We start from the raw sequence: 17,379 nt of genomic DNA, 5'->3' as shown, positions 1-17,379 counted from the left end.
CATCCAGTATTTTACAACCTTTATGATTTAATAAGAGATATTTAAGTGTTCTTACTTGGAATGTAATTCCCCTAAAAAAGAAAAATGGCTGCTGACTTCTCCTTCCCAGTGGAAGTCAATGGTAAACGGATTTCAGGCTCCATAGCATCACGTGATGAACACATTAGTTCTGTGGACTGAAGCAGATAATACATGTATGCTGAAGTTGGTAGTATAGGTTAAAGTTAGTCTCCAAACCCCTTCTTTGTGACATTATAATTGTTTGGTATAAACTAACAAACAAGACAATATTTATTTAATTGCAATTATTTGTAATCATCACTTAAAATGTCATCATTGTGACGCCCTGTGTTCAGCCAACATGGAGAGTAAGAATGATGTTCTTCCTGCCTCATCATAGTGTCCTGAGCGTCTTGCCAGTCAGAGCTGCAGCCAACTTATTCTCATTAGCACGGAGTCGTTGGTGTTGCAGCCACTGGCACAACACAAGGACTTCTTTCCAATCGAAGGACTAGTGGGCACCTCCCGGTCCCTCTCTCTCTTTCTCTCCTTTACTGTTTGTTTCCCTCTTGCTCTCTCTCTTCCCCTCCCTCTCCGAATTACACATACAGCAAGTGTTTCTTCCTCCCAAGTCTCCTCTGCAGCACTTTACAAATGCACGCACCGCTGTCGGTTTCAGAGGTCTGCTCGGGATGGCATAACAATTAAGTCTCATGCCTGCGAGAGCGGCAGTGCTATGATGAAGCGGTTTGTCGCTATAGTGTTACGTGGCCTTGTTAGCATCTCCAAGGAAAATCCCATTTGGGCAAAGGAGCACCACCGGCCACCAAAGAAGGAGATCAGGAGGAAACGGAGGGCAGTGAAGAGAGCCACGACCATGGGCAGACGCAACTTAGTGCGGGCGGTTGGTATTCCTCCAGGGGTCAGAGAGCTGGATCACTGGAGTTTGTCTTTTCTACGCTGTCACCATCTGAATGGTTATTCGCAGGATGTAGTGGTTTCTATTTATGTGACAGAGGTTTAGCTTAGAATATTCAGTATTGGCTTTTAATGATTAGTTTTCAAATAGGCCCACATTTGCAGTCAAGTGATTATTTTGGTGTTCTAAAAAAGAAGGAAACTAAAACAACCCAGTTTTTTTTATAACTGCATCTACTAGTTGACTAAGTGGGTCGTCGATCAACAGAAAATAAATGATAATTGATCATTTTCATGCAGAAATGGCAGGAAATGTTGAGATTTTTGCTTTTTTTCAGTTTTGTATCATAGCAAAAGTGAGTATTTATATGCTTAGGAATGACAAAACAAGACTTCACCTTGGACTTTGAGAAACTAGGTTAGACTGTTTTATTTTTTTACTATTTTTAAGACATTTTACATTCAATGAACCAAATGATTGTTGGTTAATCTACAGAATAATCTGCAGATTAATCAATAATGAAAACAATGATCAATTGCAGCCCTATTTATTTATTTATATATAGTTTTATTACTACAATATTTCATAACATGTCTTGCCTATCATATTTGACTGAAACATAGTGTAGTCATTAATGTGTGTACGGATGCACCAAGACTCATTCCAATAGTGGCTTCATTGTGATCTGTATTCAAACCGATGTTGTTATTGACCTCACTGTTGTTGTTGTTTTGTGTTCATTATTTGTCTTCCTGTACTATGTTGTCTCTTATTATGCAGCTGGTAGCTCTCCAATTTCCCTGGGGGATTAGCAAAGTAATTATCCATCAGTAATATGTAGGCATAACTATTCCCCAGCTTACTTTCATTTTCTCCCCATGTCCTTTTTTTCTGTTAATGCTCTTCCAGATAGGGTCCCAAAAATGACATCCATTACTCGTCATAGATGGATGTTATGGGCGAACAGTATTGTTTAAGATTGCCACGACTACAGTATCACTTTATCATACATCCAGTTGTTCCTGAATTTGCCAAAATCTCAGCTTTCAGATTCATAATAGACTAGAGTGAAGTCGCAGAGGCTCCGAAGCACGAGTGATTTATAATGTTTCAGTTAGGCTGCTGCAGAAAATGTCCATGAATCACTCGGCTGCATTATTACAAAGGGTGAGTCACTTTGTCTCCGAGGAACTCCCGGAGTTATAATCTATACGTAGCCCAGACAGTAACTGAACTTAGATATTAAATGTCATACTCTGACAGTCATTGTAGCACTAAATATACCCTGAGGGCCCACATACAGACGGTTATGCATCAAGGAAACCACATCGCACTTTGAGCACCTTAAGTGATAAATTAAGTATTTCTACACACTTAACAGAGTAAGGTGTGTAAATGTCTGTGGGTTTTGGCCAATTGATTTGGTTTGGCATTGTAGACTCCAATTTGACATTGTGAACCATGTGTAAACTTGACATAGAGGCATTTGGATATTACTTTTTCATTTGAAGTCTTGATTACGTGGTTTTCTTTGACTTATTCTGGAACTGTTTCTCGGCTCAAATCTGGATTTTCTCATTTCTACTCTGTTTACTGACAACCAGCTAAACTCACATCTCAATGAACAAACTCAGTCTTTTCTAACACAGCCAGCATTTTTATTTCATTTTGAACATCCATTTCATTGGCTTTGTTATGTACGAGCTACGTCGCACTTTGCATCAGAGCACCTACTAAGTGGGCGAGGTGTAAATGCCTGAATTGAAGTTGATACATTACATATTTGTACACACTTCACAGAGTAAGGTGTGTAGTGGTCTGTAGGTTTTGGCCAATTGATTTGGTTTGACATTGTGAACCATGTGTAAACTAAGTTGATAACAGAGGCCTTTTGATATGACTTTTTCATTGAAGTCTTGATTACGTGGTTTTCTTTGCATTATTCTGGAACTGTTTCTTTACAATGTGCAAAAGCTATGCAAGTTAAAAAGCAAGCTACTGGAAAATAAGAAATCTGGACTCTCTACTCTGTTTACTTAAACTAAACCCGCATCTCACATGCATGAAGGTCATGATAACACTCAGTCTTTTCAAACACAGCCAGCATTTTTATTTCATTTTGAACATCCATTTCAAACTCTTGGCTTTGGTATGAAGGTACTCTCCATTTTGGCTCTCTGCACTTTATTTTGTGAGCTCGTCACTGTCCAATGAAACAGGAAGGCACACCTCAACCCCCGAGAGTGAAACAATGACAATCTGGCAGAAGGGAAACACATCATGTCGATGTTCTGTAACACTGCATATAAAGAGGTTTATATTAAACCATTTGGTCTGTTCTCATCTCCCAAAAACATTTAATAGCAATAAAGGGAAAGTTAATTTGTGCAGGTTGAACGAAGGCAGATGGGAAACTGACTGCAACTGTAATTCAACTGACTGTCCTTGAACACGACAGTTTATGGCATAACTTCTTTCTTTTTCTGTGTATAAAGTACTAGAGGACATTTTCCACTGCTCCTCTCATCCTGTATTTTGGCTTTATTTAACCAGAAGCTGATTAATCTGATTCTAGGATCCACAAAGTTGTTTACCCAGAAAATGAATTGCCAAATTGTGAAAATGTGCGGTTTTTTTCAGTGGTTTTACAGACATGTTTAACCCAGTGATTCAATGTGTTGCCATCATTGAATCTTCTTACATGGGTTTTTATCATCTTGGACCATCTGGATTTGGGGATTTTTTTTTCTTCTTCTAGCTGGTGTGTGTGTGTGTGTGTGTGTGTGTGTGTGTGTGTGTGTGTGTGTGTGTGTGTGTGTGTGTGTGTGTGTGTGTGTGTGTGTGTGTGTGTGTGTGTGTGTGTGTGTGTGTGTGTGTGTGTGTGTGTGTGTGTGTGTGTGTGTGTGTGTGTGTGTGTGTGTGTGTGTGTGTGTGTGTGTGTGTGTGTCCAATTACATCTAATCTTGTCTAAATATGAGACAGTTGTTACATTAGCATATAGATATTACCATAATTGGTCTACGCTCTACAGAGATTATATAAAAATAGAGCAAATATGCTGAGGGAGGAAAAATAACATGACGTTAATTTATGATAATAAATACAAAAAATATGAATACAAAAAGGCCAAATAATTGCCAATATATGTTTCCTGATCCCAAATGATGTTATTTAATTTCTTTTTTTGTACATATTCCAGTTTAGAATAAAACCTCCCCTATAAAATAATCTCAAATTTCTGTTAACCATGACCGCTTAAAATAAATGAAAACTAGAATTCCATTTTGGATCAAACTGCTAGAAACTCTAGTCTGTTCTCTGATGAATAAGATATGCTGCACTGTATTTATGTTAGGCAAATTATTTTTAGAAAGAAGCACAATCACCCTATATTAATGCAATGTTTCTTATCTTTTGTTTAATATTGTGTGTAACACCAACTAGGCTTATAGTTTTATTTATAGAACATTTGAATCAAAATTGGTAAAAAAAAAAAAACTGAAATAGATATTTTTCCAAACGTTTCGAACCTAGCTGTTAATTTCCTACCAATGAGCTGTTCGATTAATCAACCATCATTTAGCCCTTCCAACAAAAGACACGCACTCTGCCGGCAGTGTGTTTAGGATTAGTCCAGAGTTCATATTTGCTTTGAACTTTTCCTCATCACCTCTCCATTCGGCTGAAGTTGTTTGGACATTAGAGTTCTAGAATGCTGTTACGCTGCAGCTACAAAGGAACTCGCAGGTGATAACTTGACGCTGCATTTAGCACATTTCAGTCCTCATCATGTCTTCTGCAGGCTCCGGGCTACCCCATGAAGCCGTTTAGTAGCTCACATTCAAGAGGATATGTTCAGGTTAGACCTGCAGTTTCCTCTGATGTTCATTCACTCAACGTGTCTCGTCCTGAAAGCTGTTTGTTTAGCACTTGGAAAGCAGGGCGTTAGATCTCTGCTTTTACTGATATGTGTGCATAGACAGAAGCATGTGGGGGCTTGCACTGCTATGTCTTACCTCCCAGGTTAAACAGTGTATCCTTAACACTTCGGCACGCCATAATCATAGTTAACAGAAATGTGGCAGGCAAAGGCATGAGTCCAAGCTAACAGTTGGGCCTGGTGGATGTTTAAAGTGTCCCATCAGCAGACTAGGCTTTGTGTTACCCAAAAACTAAATTGTAGTAATATTTCAAGAGAGAACACATTTTCATGTAACGCCATCTGTAGGTCCATTTCTGCCAGTATCATCTGCCACTGTTTTGTGTTTTTCTTTCCTGATTTTTGTGTGTTTTTATCCATCTTCATAGATGATATTGACGGTGTACCTCAGCGATGGGGAGCAGGCTGTGACGGAGGTGCCCATCACCCCTGAGACGACGTGCCGGGATGTCGTGGAGTTCTGCAAAGAGCCCGGGGAGAGCGGCTGCCACCTGGCTGAGGTCTGGAGAGGCAACGGTAAGAACTCAGAACACTGGGCTCTTTTTCATGGGAAGCTCAAAAGGAAGAAAAGCCGGTTGTAACCAGTAATGCATGAAGGTGAACTCCATTATCCCGAGCTTGGCACTTCACTTACATGCGCAAGAATGTAATTATATAGAGCAGTAGCCTCTAGCCTTCTTCATTAATGTAAAAACAAGATTCATTAAAGAAAGATCAGGTGCTGAGAAGGGCCTACCTGGGAGGAGGGAAATCATTAGACAACCTCACATCCTCCAATAAGGAAAAAAAGTGCTTTTAACACACTTTGAAATCATACTTGAAGTACAATGTGTAGGTCAGGAAAGGGTTACGTGCTGGGTCAGTCCATAGCTCTGTCACAGCAGATTCCAGTCGGCCCGAGCGACCTGCTCCCATCCCCACAGCCCTGCTGACACACCCGGTGTTATCAGCATTTTTTGCTGAGGGGCCACTCCCCAGCTGAAAACAACATCCCGGCCATGGGCTTTATCAACCCGCGTTATGCAATCATGTTCGGCGGGTGCCTGACAAAGCAGCTGTCTGCCCCCAGCCCGACCCTCCTAAAACCTCTCTGTCTTTGTCAATGTTGCTTTGTCTCTCTTTATCCACAGAGCGTTGTCCTCTTGATATTGTTAAAGGGATTTCATCACTTGATTTAAATCTGAGCAAACCCTATGCTGATAGATACAGAGAGATTACAGCATAGTGCGCCTAAAGTCATCCTTTTTTCTGTTGTTATTGAATGTTTTAGACTTTTATTCGTTTTTCAATCATCGTAGTTGAACCCCTCCACTCCCACGACAGGTTTGCTTTGGCTTTCAGTGTGTCACCTGTGTTGTGGGTTCTTTCGTTATTACATACTGCAATATTGTATCACTAGTACATGGTCTTTGCAAATGTATGGCAGGATATAATCCCGCGTAGAGACCTCCAGTTTGACAGAAACAACCCCAAAATAATGTTTGAATCATGTTTTTTATTTGCCATGTGTACATTTTCTTTTTCTGGTAAAAGGAACACGTTGACATTTTGGAAGTGTGCTCTTTTGCTTAATGAATAATAGTTGTAGACTAATTAATCCCATAATGCCATATTGAGATTATTGGAATCATTTTAGAACAGGGAAGGCTAACACTCTTATTTAAGCCAGTGGAAACAGCATTACTCCCTCTAAAATCACCAATTGCTGTTTTTACACTTTGAACAAACAAGATATTTACCTAGGTGTTCAGTGTGCTTCAGATAACTTGTGGTACTGGTGTGTTTTGTTTTTACACAGCTGTTTCCATGGAACAAATGTGTTGAACTACTCTTTCCTGTTCTGTCTCTGTAGAGCGAGCGATCCCCTTCGAACACATGATGTATGAACATCTGCAGAAATGGGGGCCTCGGAAACAAGAAGTCAAGTTCTTCCTCCGGCACGAAGACTCACCGACAGAGAGCAGCGATCAAGGTGTGTGTGTTATCGTGTCGGCTCTGTCTGGACGTTTTCTCTCCATGTGGAAAATGGAGGGTGGGGTTTGTTTTCCAGAAAATCCCTGACAGCGGTTCCGGCTCGCTGCTCAGCTTTAGTCGTGGTGTCAATCAAATTGACTTTTTTCAAAAAGTGTAATCAATACTTGATGGGGCATGTCAAAGGAATAAATCAGTGCCACATTTTTGCACGCACACACACTGCATTGACATGAACCTTTTTTGCCTTTGTGTTTTTGGAGTATAGCCACATAAAAAAGCACCCATGCTTAAAATCAATCGCTAAAACAAGTGCTGCACACGATCAGGAGCTGAGCTAGAGTAGGATTTATTCAAATGTTGGAATTGAGTTGAAGTACACTCAAAGTCAAGAGGCGGCAGGGAAGCAAACTCACTCTGCCGTGATCCAGATGCGATTCATATTTGATATAAGTGTGGAGCTTGACTAAGAAAGTGAGTTACCCTCAAAATATCTGAGGATCTTTTTTAGAAGTGCAGCATAAGTTGCTAGTTTTCTATCCCTTCCTGTAGGGCTACACGATTTTGGGAAAAAATCTAATTGCGATTTTTCTGACATATTGCGATTCGATTTGCGATATTTGTTTTTAAACGACCCAACAGAAGTTTATTGTAAAATGCGGCCATATCTCCGGCTAGGAAGGTCGCATCAACGTGCTCCCGTCTCTAGCACCCCCGCAGCCCGAGCTACGAGTGAAAGAACTAAACTTACATGAAACGTCCGTTGGGTTGCTTTAAAGTCAAGCTTCAGTTTAAGATTCACCCTGTAATAGAAACATGTGATGGAGCATTACTAACCTGACTCAGATGGTTTGTTTCACCAAACCATCTAGGAAAGCTCCATTGGAAGCCATTTGGAAAGGGCAGGCACTTTCAAAAAGACTTGGCAGGTGATTGGATCAATCTGTCTATCACCTTCTATCATGGGCCACTTCTGATTGGTTAACAATGGCTGGTACATGTGGAGCACAGCACTTCTGATTGGTGTGGATGACTGACACACAAGAAAACAAAACAAAAAAATTGTTAAAAAAAATCGCAGGCTTTGCGATTTGATAATCGCATCATTTCAAATCGCGATTTCGATTTAAAATCGATTAATCATTCAGCCCTACCTTCCTGTGAGGTTTTAAATCATTTACTCCATCAAATCTGTTTTATTAAAAAAAACGCTTGTGCTCGGTGCGGCTTTAGTCAGCAGCGCTTGTCCCAGTTCTAAATGCCGCTGTCATCAGCGATCAAGTCAGTGGATTTTCAAACCATTCCTGACAATGGTTGTTGCCTCTTAATCTGCACTTGTTTGTGGCTGCGTGCACATTTGTTTGTGTGTGTGTGTGATGGCGACTGTTTCTGTTTGCAGGGAGTCAGCAGTCTCAGGATCAGACGAGTCGCAGAAGTGGAAGCAGCGGAGAGAAGAACAGTGAGAATGGGGTGAGACTCAATAAGCACCATCTAGATTATGTTAAAAATACAAATGTACTCTGGGTCCTTATTAAATGTCATTATCAAATCCTCCCAAAATCTGATTTAAAAAAGGTTCTACATATTTGTTTTTTATTGCATTCAATAAATGAGAACACACAGTTAGTTTATCTTACAAATGGAGTGTGGAAGCTAGTTAGCCTAGCCTTTTTACGATAGCACTGGTTACTAGGTCATGTTACTTTTGGTTCATGTTATTTCGACATGCTCTGAGTGCCATTGTAAAACTCCTGCATACTGTGTTGTATTCATCAAAGATAACGGAAAGGATGAACTGTTTACTTTAAAAGACTGGAAAGTACATTTTCAGGCTCATTGTTCTTCCTGTGAGTTCAGCTGATGTGATATCTTTTTACATCTTTATCTATGCTTTCAGGTTGTTTACTGGGTTGAACATTTCTGGGTTTTAATTGTAAAGCACAATAATGGCAGAATTCCAGTCTACAGTCTGATGGAGAAGTCACTGTCTCTGAACATATGATTCTGATATGAAGCTTGTCTCAGAGTAACATCACTGACCCTGGTGTTACGGAGCTGCTGGTTTTGCACACGGCCCGGTTTCCCTGTCAGGAGGTGTACCCACTGTTGTGCAGGCTGAGCTCTAGCTTCAGGACGTGTGTCTGACTCCGATAAGAGCAGCCTCTGGCGTGGCATCCTTTTCTCTCTCTTGACGGTCTGTCCCAGATTTCACAAAAAGGAAAGTGTTGCGATCAAGGAACCGTAACTAATTCAACCTTAAGGGTGAAGGGAAGAATCCAGCGACGCAGGATATGGAGAAGTTGTTTTTGTATCTTGAAGAAATCCTGTAGCACAAAAGCCCCTAGAATGAATTCCTCTTAATATCCTGAAAGCCCACAACTTTAAACTCTGTTTCGAGGAAGCATCATACATTTGTTATGGACCCAGATATATGCGGTTGATCAAATCTCAAAGCGACCGTCTTGTTTAACTAACCTTTACATTTCCACACTATAGCATGACATCTAAAAAAACGTGGATTTTATTACTACAGTTTGTTCAGCAATATCAGCTTCTCTGCTTAACCGTCTAAGTGCCGAGGCTCAGTCGTGTCCGAGTTTCTTCCCTAATATCAGATTTAAAGGATTATATCAGTCAGCCCGCTGGATGATGTAACGGGCCCTAAGAGGATCATTGCTTTGGCTTTCCACGGACTGCTGCCCAAACCCAGGGTCTCTCTCTCTCTCTCTCTCTCTCTCTCTCTCTCTCCGATCATCCTCTGAGAGGGACGCTGCCTCGTAAAGAGCAGAGACCCCTCAAGGGAACGCGACAACAACCACACACATTTTCAATATATCTACGTATCACAAATATACCTTCCATAGTTGATGATGCCTGCTGATTGCCAGTATACTATTTACTAATTGATCCTACATTTTTCAAGCAGATATTCTCTTGTTCAAGCTCCTCAAATGTCAAAATGTGCTGCATTTCTGATGGTTTACTGAATACCTTTGGGTGTTAGACTTTTGGTCCAACTAACCCCCAATTGGAAAGACATTGACGAGAGAAATGACTTGTTTTCACTTCGATCTACATCCATTGAATACTTGATCAAATAATCCACATGGGAATCAATAATGAAGATAGTCGCAGCTAGGGGTGGACGATATTGAAAAATATATTATCACGATATTTTTCAAGCAGTATCACGATAGACGATATATATCACGATATATTTTTTCATGTCGGTTATTATGGTTATTTTTCAAGTTACTTAACAGAACAACCACCTACAAGGTAACAGAAACTAAAACAAAAAGGAGTAACAGACCAAAATAGCATTTCAAGCTGGTTTTATTTCTGAAATTTATGGCTTCAAGGCACAGTTTCTCAGTATAAAAATGAACGTTCTGAGGTAGCACGAGCAGTGAACATCAATAAACATGAAAAGGAGGGTAAAACATAACTAAGTAAAACATAAAACATCAATGAGGAAAAGTCAGTGCCATACAATTAAAATGTAAACTTTAGACTTGAAGTGCAATAAAAGACTTTAGCATAACTGAAGGGAAAAACTATATAAATACCTTATTGATCAAATAAAATATAAGCCAACAGAATCAAACAAGACAATAAATAAAGTGCAAACTGTCTGAATCCTGACTAGACAGCTTTAGAGCATGTCTTTCACATCAGTTTTCTTTTTTTATAGTTTATTTAAAAAAAAAAGAATAATTCAAAAAAAAAAGATTCAATTTTTTATTTTTATTTTATCACGATAGATACGATATCTCTGAAAAAGCATATCGTGGAGACCTAATATCGTCACGACGATTTATATCGTCATATCGCCCACCCCTAGTCGCAGCTCTATATTTGCCCATGTCAAAAAGATAAAGATTATTTGTATTAACTCTTAATCTGCAGAGATTTATTCTGACTAAACCATCAATGTTTTGGTCTATAGAAAGTGGGATACTAGTTAAAAATGCAGATCATAATTTCGTAAAAAAATAAATAAAGGCATTCAAATGACCATCTGAGACATGAATCTGAAGATTATCTAATTTCAAAGTAGTTGCTGAAATTATTCTCTTGATCAATTCATGACAGTGATAGTCATCATGAGTAACTGTTTTTTTTATTTTATTTGGTATCCTTTTGGATTATTTTATTAACATGATTATTTTAGCCATAATCATGGATTGCTCTCCATTTCGGACCCGTACAGATCTGAGCTGTTGTTGGCGTGGGTAGCGTGGTCTGCCCTCAGTGAGGCTGGTTTCTGCTCAGGCGGGTGTTTCTCCGGCTCCCTCTTCATCACTGTCTGAGGGCGAGTGTGTGTGTTTCTCCCTCGGGTGAATTGTCACTGATGCAGTGTTGCCTGAGTGCATCTGAGCGTGGCTGCATGTGTGTGCCAGTGGCTTCCCCCGCTCTCCCCATCTCCACCTCGGTTGAGTCACCCCCCCCCCTCCGAGGCTTCCCAGACAGGTAGGAAAACACTGCGTGAGCCACACGGGCGAAGCTAATGCACTGTCCGTGTCCAAGGAGATGAGATAACGCATGAGTACTAAAGTCAAATTATTCCCCCAAAAAAGCATGTTTTATTCAGACAAGATGAGTCACAAACATGTCTGCCTCTTCTAATCAGCAGTGAGAACAGGATTTTTTTTTATACTTTTGCGTGTTTATTTCCCTTTATTATCTCATTTTCTTTCATGTCGTCATCCTTCCTCTATCTGCTCTACTCTAAATCTCTTCACGTCTTAACAAAAGCAATTTATCTGAACCAGTATTATAGATTTTTTTGATCTGAAAAACAGAAAGCATGACTTTCACAGCCTCGCCTCCTCCCTCTTTCAACACACTTTCCTAAAGGCAAAGTCTCGGAGCGCTTCAGCTTTTCAAACCGCTTGCAGTTGAGAGGACTCTCACTCCGTATGCTGTTTTATCCAGAGTAGTGTGCCAGTGTGTTGATGGTAGAAACTACTTTTAGTTTTAGAACAATTGTGGAGACGGAGAGTTTGGTGAAGAACAGAATTGAAAGTGATCTCCAGTTTCCTTTATTCTGTGAGCTCTGGAACAACACATGGAGGCTGGTTCCACCCTCGGGAAGAGGATCTTTATGTTTATGAAGGTGAACCTTTTTTTATTCCTGTTAAAGCCTGTTTTAACTGTTATCTCTGCTGGCTAGCTGACTAACGGAGTCTCATTATAGCTAAGGTCTCATCCTTGAGATTTGCTGGAGCTTTGTTGTGGAGGAAGAAGCTGAGTCTCCGGCTGATGAAACGGGCATCTTTTAAAAAACATTTCTGCAAATGGCTTCTTTTTGTCTATCCTGTTTCTTAATGGTTATGTAATGTTTTTAGCTCGTATAACTTTGAATGGAGAATATATTTTCCTGCATACATCTTGCAATTATATAAAAAATGTGTTTGTGAGTTGGTAAATAAATGACATCATGAAACATGGCACTGCATGGGATCTTACGTTACAGATCTTCAAGGCATCATTTCTATGTATAAGGTATTATTCATTCTGAAATCAAACTATTCCCGGATTTAACTTTAACCAAACTACTAAATGATGATGTTTTGGCTAGAGCGAGAATCGTGTATATATATTTATTTATTTAATATTCTTTCTCCTCTTGAATATAAAAACGTGTATTGGGGTTTAAAAGAAGCGAAGCAGTAGCCCTTTCTGTTTAAATTCGTATGTATAATCAGTCTACGTGGCTCGGTTGAAAACATCAGGACCACCCTGCTTAGGTTCAGTGTGGTAATGACTTTTTCGTGTGTGTGTGTGTGTGTGTGTGTGTGTGTGTGTGTGTGTGTGTGTGTGTGTGTGTGTGTGTGTGTGTGTGTGTGTGTGTGTGTGTGTGTGTGTGTGTGTGTGTGTGTGTGTGTGTGTGTGTGTGTGTGTGTGTGTGTGTGTGTGTGTGTGTGTGTGTGTGTGTGTGTGTGTGTGTGTGTGTGTGTGTGTGTGTGTGTGTGTGTGTGTGTGTGTGTGTGTGTGTGTGTGTGTGTGTGTGTGTGTGTGTGTGTGTGTGTGTGTGTAGGTGGGGAATCAGCGTGTGGAGCTCACGCTGTCGGAGCTGCAGGAGATGGCCACACGGCAGCAGCAGCAAATCGAGGCTCAGCAGCAGATGCTAGTCGCAAAGGTACCTGCCAGACAATAATCTAATTTAAATTGTCCACTCCTTAAGTGTAAAAGTTAAGTTCTCATGTTTTTTTTAATTAGTCTTTTTTTTCATTTTTTGGGCTAGAGATGGCCTTTATTTGAGATATATATTTTTGAACGGGGGAGGACATTGCCTGAATGTTCGTTCGAGCTTACTAGGCAGCGTTATGGGCCACCAGCTCTAACCACTGAGCTATCTGGCAACCCGAGGCTACACTTTATTTTTGACTTTTAAAAAGGTTTCTGATGTTGCAAATGTTCTATTAGTAAGCTGGCTGTGAAACATGGCAGACTACATTAAGCTGGACCAATCATAGCCAAGGTATCTTTCACATGTTGTGTAACGCAGTAAAGGTGCAGGTCAGTCTGATATTATGTCATGTAGTCTGGGACATGGACACAGGCTAAGCATTAGTCCAAAGCCACATAAGTTCAGAGCACAGTCTCAAATCCGTCTGTTTGAGAGAAAATTGACTCTTGTTGCACTACTCTCATCCTCAGAGTCCCGTCGTGACCTGAAACTGGGGCAAACCGTTGTGTAACAAATGAGATGGGAGGCAGTATGAATCATTGTGGGAGGATTGTCCATTTAGTCAGAATTCATAGTTCAGTCTTTAAAGAAACTCGTGCACAGACATTGCAGTGTTTTGTCAAGCATGTGCTGTATGCATGCTGTTGAACCTTAGGAATACTACCTTTCTCAGACCAGTTTTAGAAAGGCAATTGTACCTTTTTAATGGCATGAATACCTCCACACCACCAGAGTCTACCAGGCGATAAGTCTCACCACGGTGCTCGTGGAGTGCAGATCAGTCGACATTAGTCATGCGAGATGAAGCCCACTGTAGACCGCAGATAGCAAGACGTATTCATCTATTGTTGGGGTATCTGAAAAGTAGGCCCCTCATGAAGCCCTGCAGTCATTTGGAAACCTGGGCCTGTCATTTCCTATTTTAAGACCCTAACTGGAGCAGTTCTCAGTTGGGTGGAGAGATGAAGTCACCGGACCCTTTCTTCAGCCTTCTGACAGTTTTGACACGGCAGCATTTCACTTCCAGTAGAAAGATTTAGCCCACTTTCAGGGTGTGTCTGCCACACAGATATCTGCCAAGCTTTAGGGTGGCGCCTAGCTGTTTGTTTCTTTTACTGTTGGATGCATTTCGACATCATTTATTGCCCATAATAACGTGCGTCTTGTCCTCTGAAGGAGCAACGTCTGCGCTACCTGAAGCAGCAGGAGCGGCGTCAGCAGCAAACCGTTTCAGAGAGCGAGAAGCTGCAGAAGCTGAAGGATCGCGTGGAGAACCAGGAGGCAAAGCTCAAGAAGATCCGGGCAATGAGAGGCCAGGTGGACTACAGCAAGGTCATCAATGGCAACCTGAGTATGTATACTATCAACCTTTTACAAATGAACTAACTTTGTTTTAAACAGTAAGGGCTGTAACTAAGGGGATTTCTCTTTCCTTGCTCAGATTCTATTGATCTTTTTTAACCAAGCTTTAAATGTCTGTTTTCACTTTTCACCACAAAAATCCTCAAGTCTTTAATTAGAATAAAGCAATTATTCAGGCTAAATTCGTTTTTTTTTTATAATTAGAACTAAACAGTTTGTTAGACAATTACAGTACAGAGTAGAGGACACAGCTTGCTTTATGTGAGTATGTACACATTTATGGCTAATAATATTAGTATAATAATATTGTGATGTATGCTCAGAGCTCAGACATTCTCTCTCAAGAGAAAGCCTAATCGCACCCAGATATGAGAATAAACATTACCTTTCACTTTGAAGGAGTCCCCCAACATGTAGAACGAGCTGATGTGTCTTTTCTTCCTTCCTCTCCTCCAGCGGCAGAGATAGAGCAGGTCAGCGGCCTGTTCCAGGAGAAGCAAGGGGAGCTTCAGTCTGCGGTGCTGAGGGTGGAGCAGCTCAGCCTGCAGCTGGAGGACCTGAGGAGGGGGAAGCTCAACGGCATTCAGACCGCTCTGGGGGGCCAAGTCAGCGGCGCTGCAGCCCTCGAGCTCCGCAAACTGTACCAGGAGCTTCAGGTACCGTTTTTTTTAGAAATAAGTTGAACAAAGTTTGTGCTGCTGCTCATACCAGGTGTCTATTCATACACCACTTAACCCTTGTGTCGTGTTCATTCCTCCCCCCCAAATGTAACTGGTCTGTTTGAACTGCTCTTACATCAACACAACAAATATGAATCACCAGCACATTTGATTGAACCCCCTTTTAAGCTGTAAGCAATGTCTCAGACTACTTCATGAATAACTACAGTGATGTTAGGTCTTTTCTTTTATGCATAATTTTGTTTTAATGATTGCCTTGCATTATATATGTTATACAGATGAAGCATGTTTTTTTTTTTAATCTTTCATTCTTTCATTTTTGTATTGTTGTATAAAAACAATTCCAAATAAAAACATTTTAGAAAAAAAAGAGATACAATTGACTTTTAATAATCTCTGTAAGGAATGTCGCGTTTCAAGGCAGCAACAGAATAAGTTAAATAAATCCAAGTGAATGGTTTTTACTGCGATATCTCCAGTATAAATGTGTTCTAATGAATCTGTATGTGTGTTTGCGTCTGCATTTATCACCCACAGATCCGGAACAAGTTGAACCAGGAGCAGAACAGCAAGCTGAAGCAGCAGAAGGATATCCTGAACAAACGCAACATGGAGGTGACGCTCATGGACAAACGTATCAGCGAGCTGCGGGAACGTCTCTACAAGAAAAAAGCTGAGGCACGTCAAAAAGAAAACCTTCCTGTAAGACTAAGAGCGCTCAACACCTCTCCTCCTTAAGACTCTTTTCTTTGTTCAAATGCTTCTGACAAACGCCTGTCCCAGTGAGAAGGCAGAACATCAGATGTTTACCAAATTGTATTTCTTTAAGCTTTTGCAAGTCTTCACGGAAACATTACATTACATGTCACTTGTTAAACGTAAAGACATTGTATAAGCCATTATTGAATGAAAACTGACTAAGAAGCTTCCGTATATTGTATTGAATATATTATCATTATATAATAATAATCAGCAAAATAATTATAATAACATTTCAAGTCTTTTCTTACAAGAGATGTAGCTCAAAATGATAAAGACATTCAAAACGTATAAACAAGAGGAAATGGACATAGACATTTGCAAAGATTATTTAATATATAAATACAAAATAAAGAATAATACAACATTGAAAACACACATTCAAATTACAGCCAAATTTAGACAAATTAAATGTGTTTTGATTTTCATTTGATAGAGCTCACAGCTTGCATGTCTCATAGCTCTTGCTGGGTTGTTCAATAATCTTGGATCCTAGCATAAAGAAGCTTTGCTGCTTATTTTCATGTGCGTATAACTCCGTACATTAAAAACCCAGCAGAAGAAGATCTGAGAGCTTGTGAGGGATTATTAAAAGGACAAGTCAGCAATGTAGGCCGGTCCCAAACCATTAAGAGCTTTTCTCTTTCTCTTATATCTCCTTCTACATGTTGATTGTTTTCCCCGTCATCATATTTGAATCTTTTCTATCTCTCTTACAGCTGAACAGAGCCAACGGGCCCCCCTCCCCTCAGCCGGCTGCTGGTACTCTGGGCCGCGTCGCTGCCGTGGGGCCGTACATCCAGGTGCCTGTCCCGGGCCGACAGGAAGGAGGCTACAACATCCCCCCCGATCCCCTCAAGCCTCAGACTCTGGGCGTCAATAACCAAGCCAACCACGGCCGCACCAAGTCAGGTTGGTGGAAGCAAATGAAACTACAATTGCAAGGCGTTTTTCCCCCAAATGCCCAAACAACCACTGTAGCAGTGGATACGAAGTGATACACTTTCTTTAGGCCACATTTTTTAATTGAAGATACAGTATTTCTATTCCTTTTTCCTCATGAAGAAAGCAGGGACTTAGTCAGTGAGACAAACCAGAGGAGAGAGTTTGAAGTCTTACTACACATTTAACACGTCTTGCATGGAAACCTTGTGACTGAAATTCCCTGCTGGGCCCAAACTGTTAATTTCCTTCCGACCTGACTTCTTTGTTAATTCTCCGCCTGCACTTGATTTCTGTGACTTCCTTTTCCTTCCTCTCTAACGTGCCTCTCTTCCTGTGGTGTGATTTCTTTTCTCTCCTCCTCTGTCTGTCTTGTCTTTTCTCTGTCATGTCTCTGTTTATTCATTGGGGGTGGGGTCAACTCTTTCCTGGGGCAGACGGTGTGCGAAAGCCTCCTGGTCCTTGGAAAGTGTCTGATTTAGACATCGTTGTGGACCCGGTACCCCCGTCCCTTCAGGAATCACAGTCGGGCCCCCGAGCCTCCACGGGCTCTGACGGCACGTCCCGTGAGTGCTCAGTGCTGCATAAGCAGGGTGGTGGGGGGGGGGGG

At 40.8% G+C, this 17,379-nt stretch overlaps 1 protein-coding gene across 6 annotated transcripts in view; it reads left to right on the top strand.

Annotated features, from left to right (window-relative positions):
• Positions 1 to 17,379, top strand: part of ppp1r13bb (protein phosphatase 1, regulatory subunit 13Bb) — a 32,106-nt gene that overhangs the window by 4,147 nt on the left and 10,580 nt on the right. For 2 of the 6 annotated variants that reach the window (XM_079645964.1, XM_079645961.1), the window contains exons 3-11: positions 5,228 to 5,375; positions 6,712 to 6,831; positions 8,230 to 8,300; positions 12,874 to 12,975; positions 14,203 to 14,377; positions 14,845 to 15,044; positions 15,606 to 15,746; positions 16,547 to 16,739; positions 17,207 to 17,335. In XM_079645964.1, coding sequence (XP_079502090.1) covers positions 5,228 to 5,375; positions 6,712 to 6,831; positions 8,230 to 8,300; positions 12,874 to 12,975; positions 14,203 to 14,377; positions 14,845 to 15,044; positions 15,606 to 15,746; positions 16,547 to 16,739; positions 17,207 to 17,335 — 1,279 coding nt within the window. Of the gene's footprint in view, positions 1 to 5,227; positions 5,376 to 6,711; positions 6,832 to 8,229; positions 8,301 to 12,873; positions 12,976 to 14,202; positions 14,378 to 14,844; positions 15,045 to 15,605; positions 15,771 to 16,546; positions 16,740 to 17,206; positions 17,336 to 17,379 lie in introns of all 6 variants that reach the window. The other 4 variants (XM_079645960.1, XM_079645959.1, XM_079645963.1 and 1 more) reach the window with 2 other exon arrangements.

This window comes from Notothenia rossii, assembly GCF_949606895.1.
Source record: "Notothenia rossii genome assembly, chromosome: 8".
Taxonomy (NCBI): domain Eukaryota; kingdom Metazoa; phylum Chordata; class Actinopteri; order Perciformes; family Nototheniidae; genus Notothenia; species Notothenia rossii.
The sequence above is the reverse complement of the archived record's forward strand: the minus strand, read 5'-3'. Positions and strand labels throughout refer to the sequence as shown.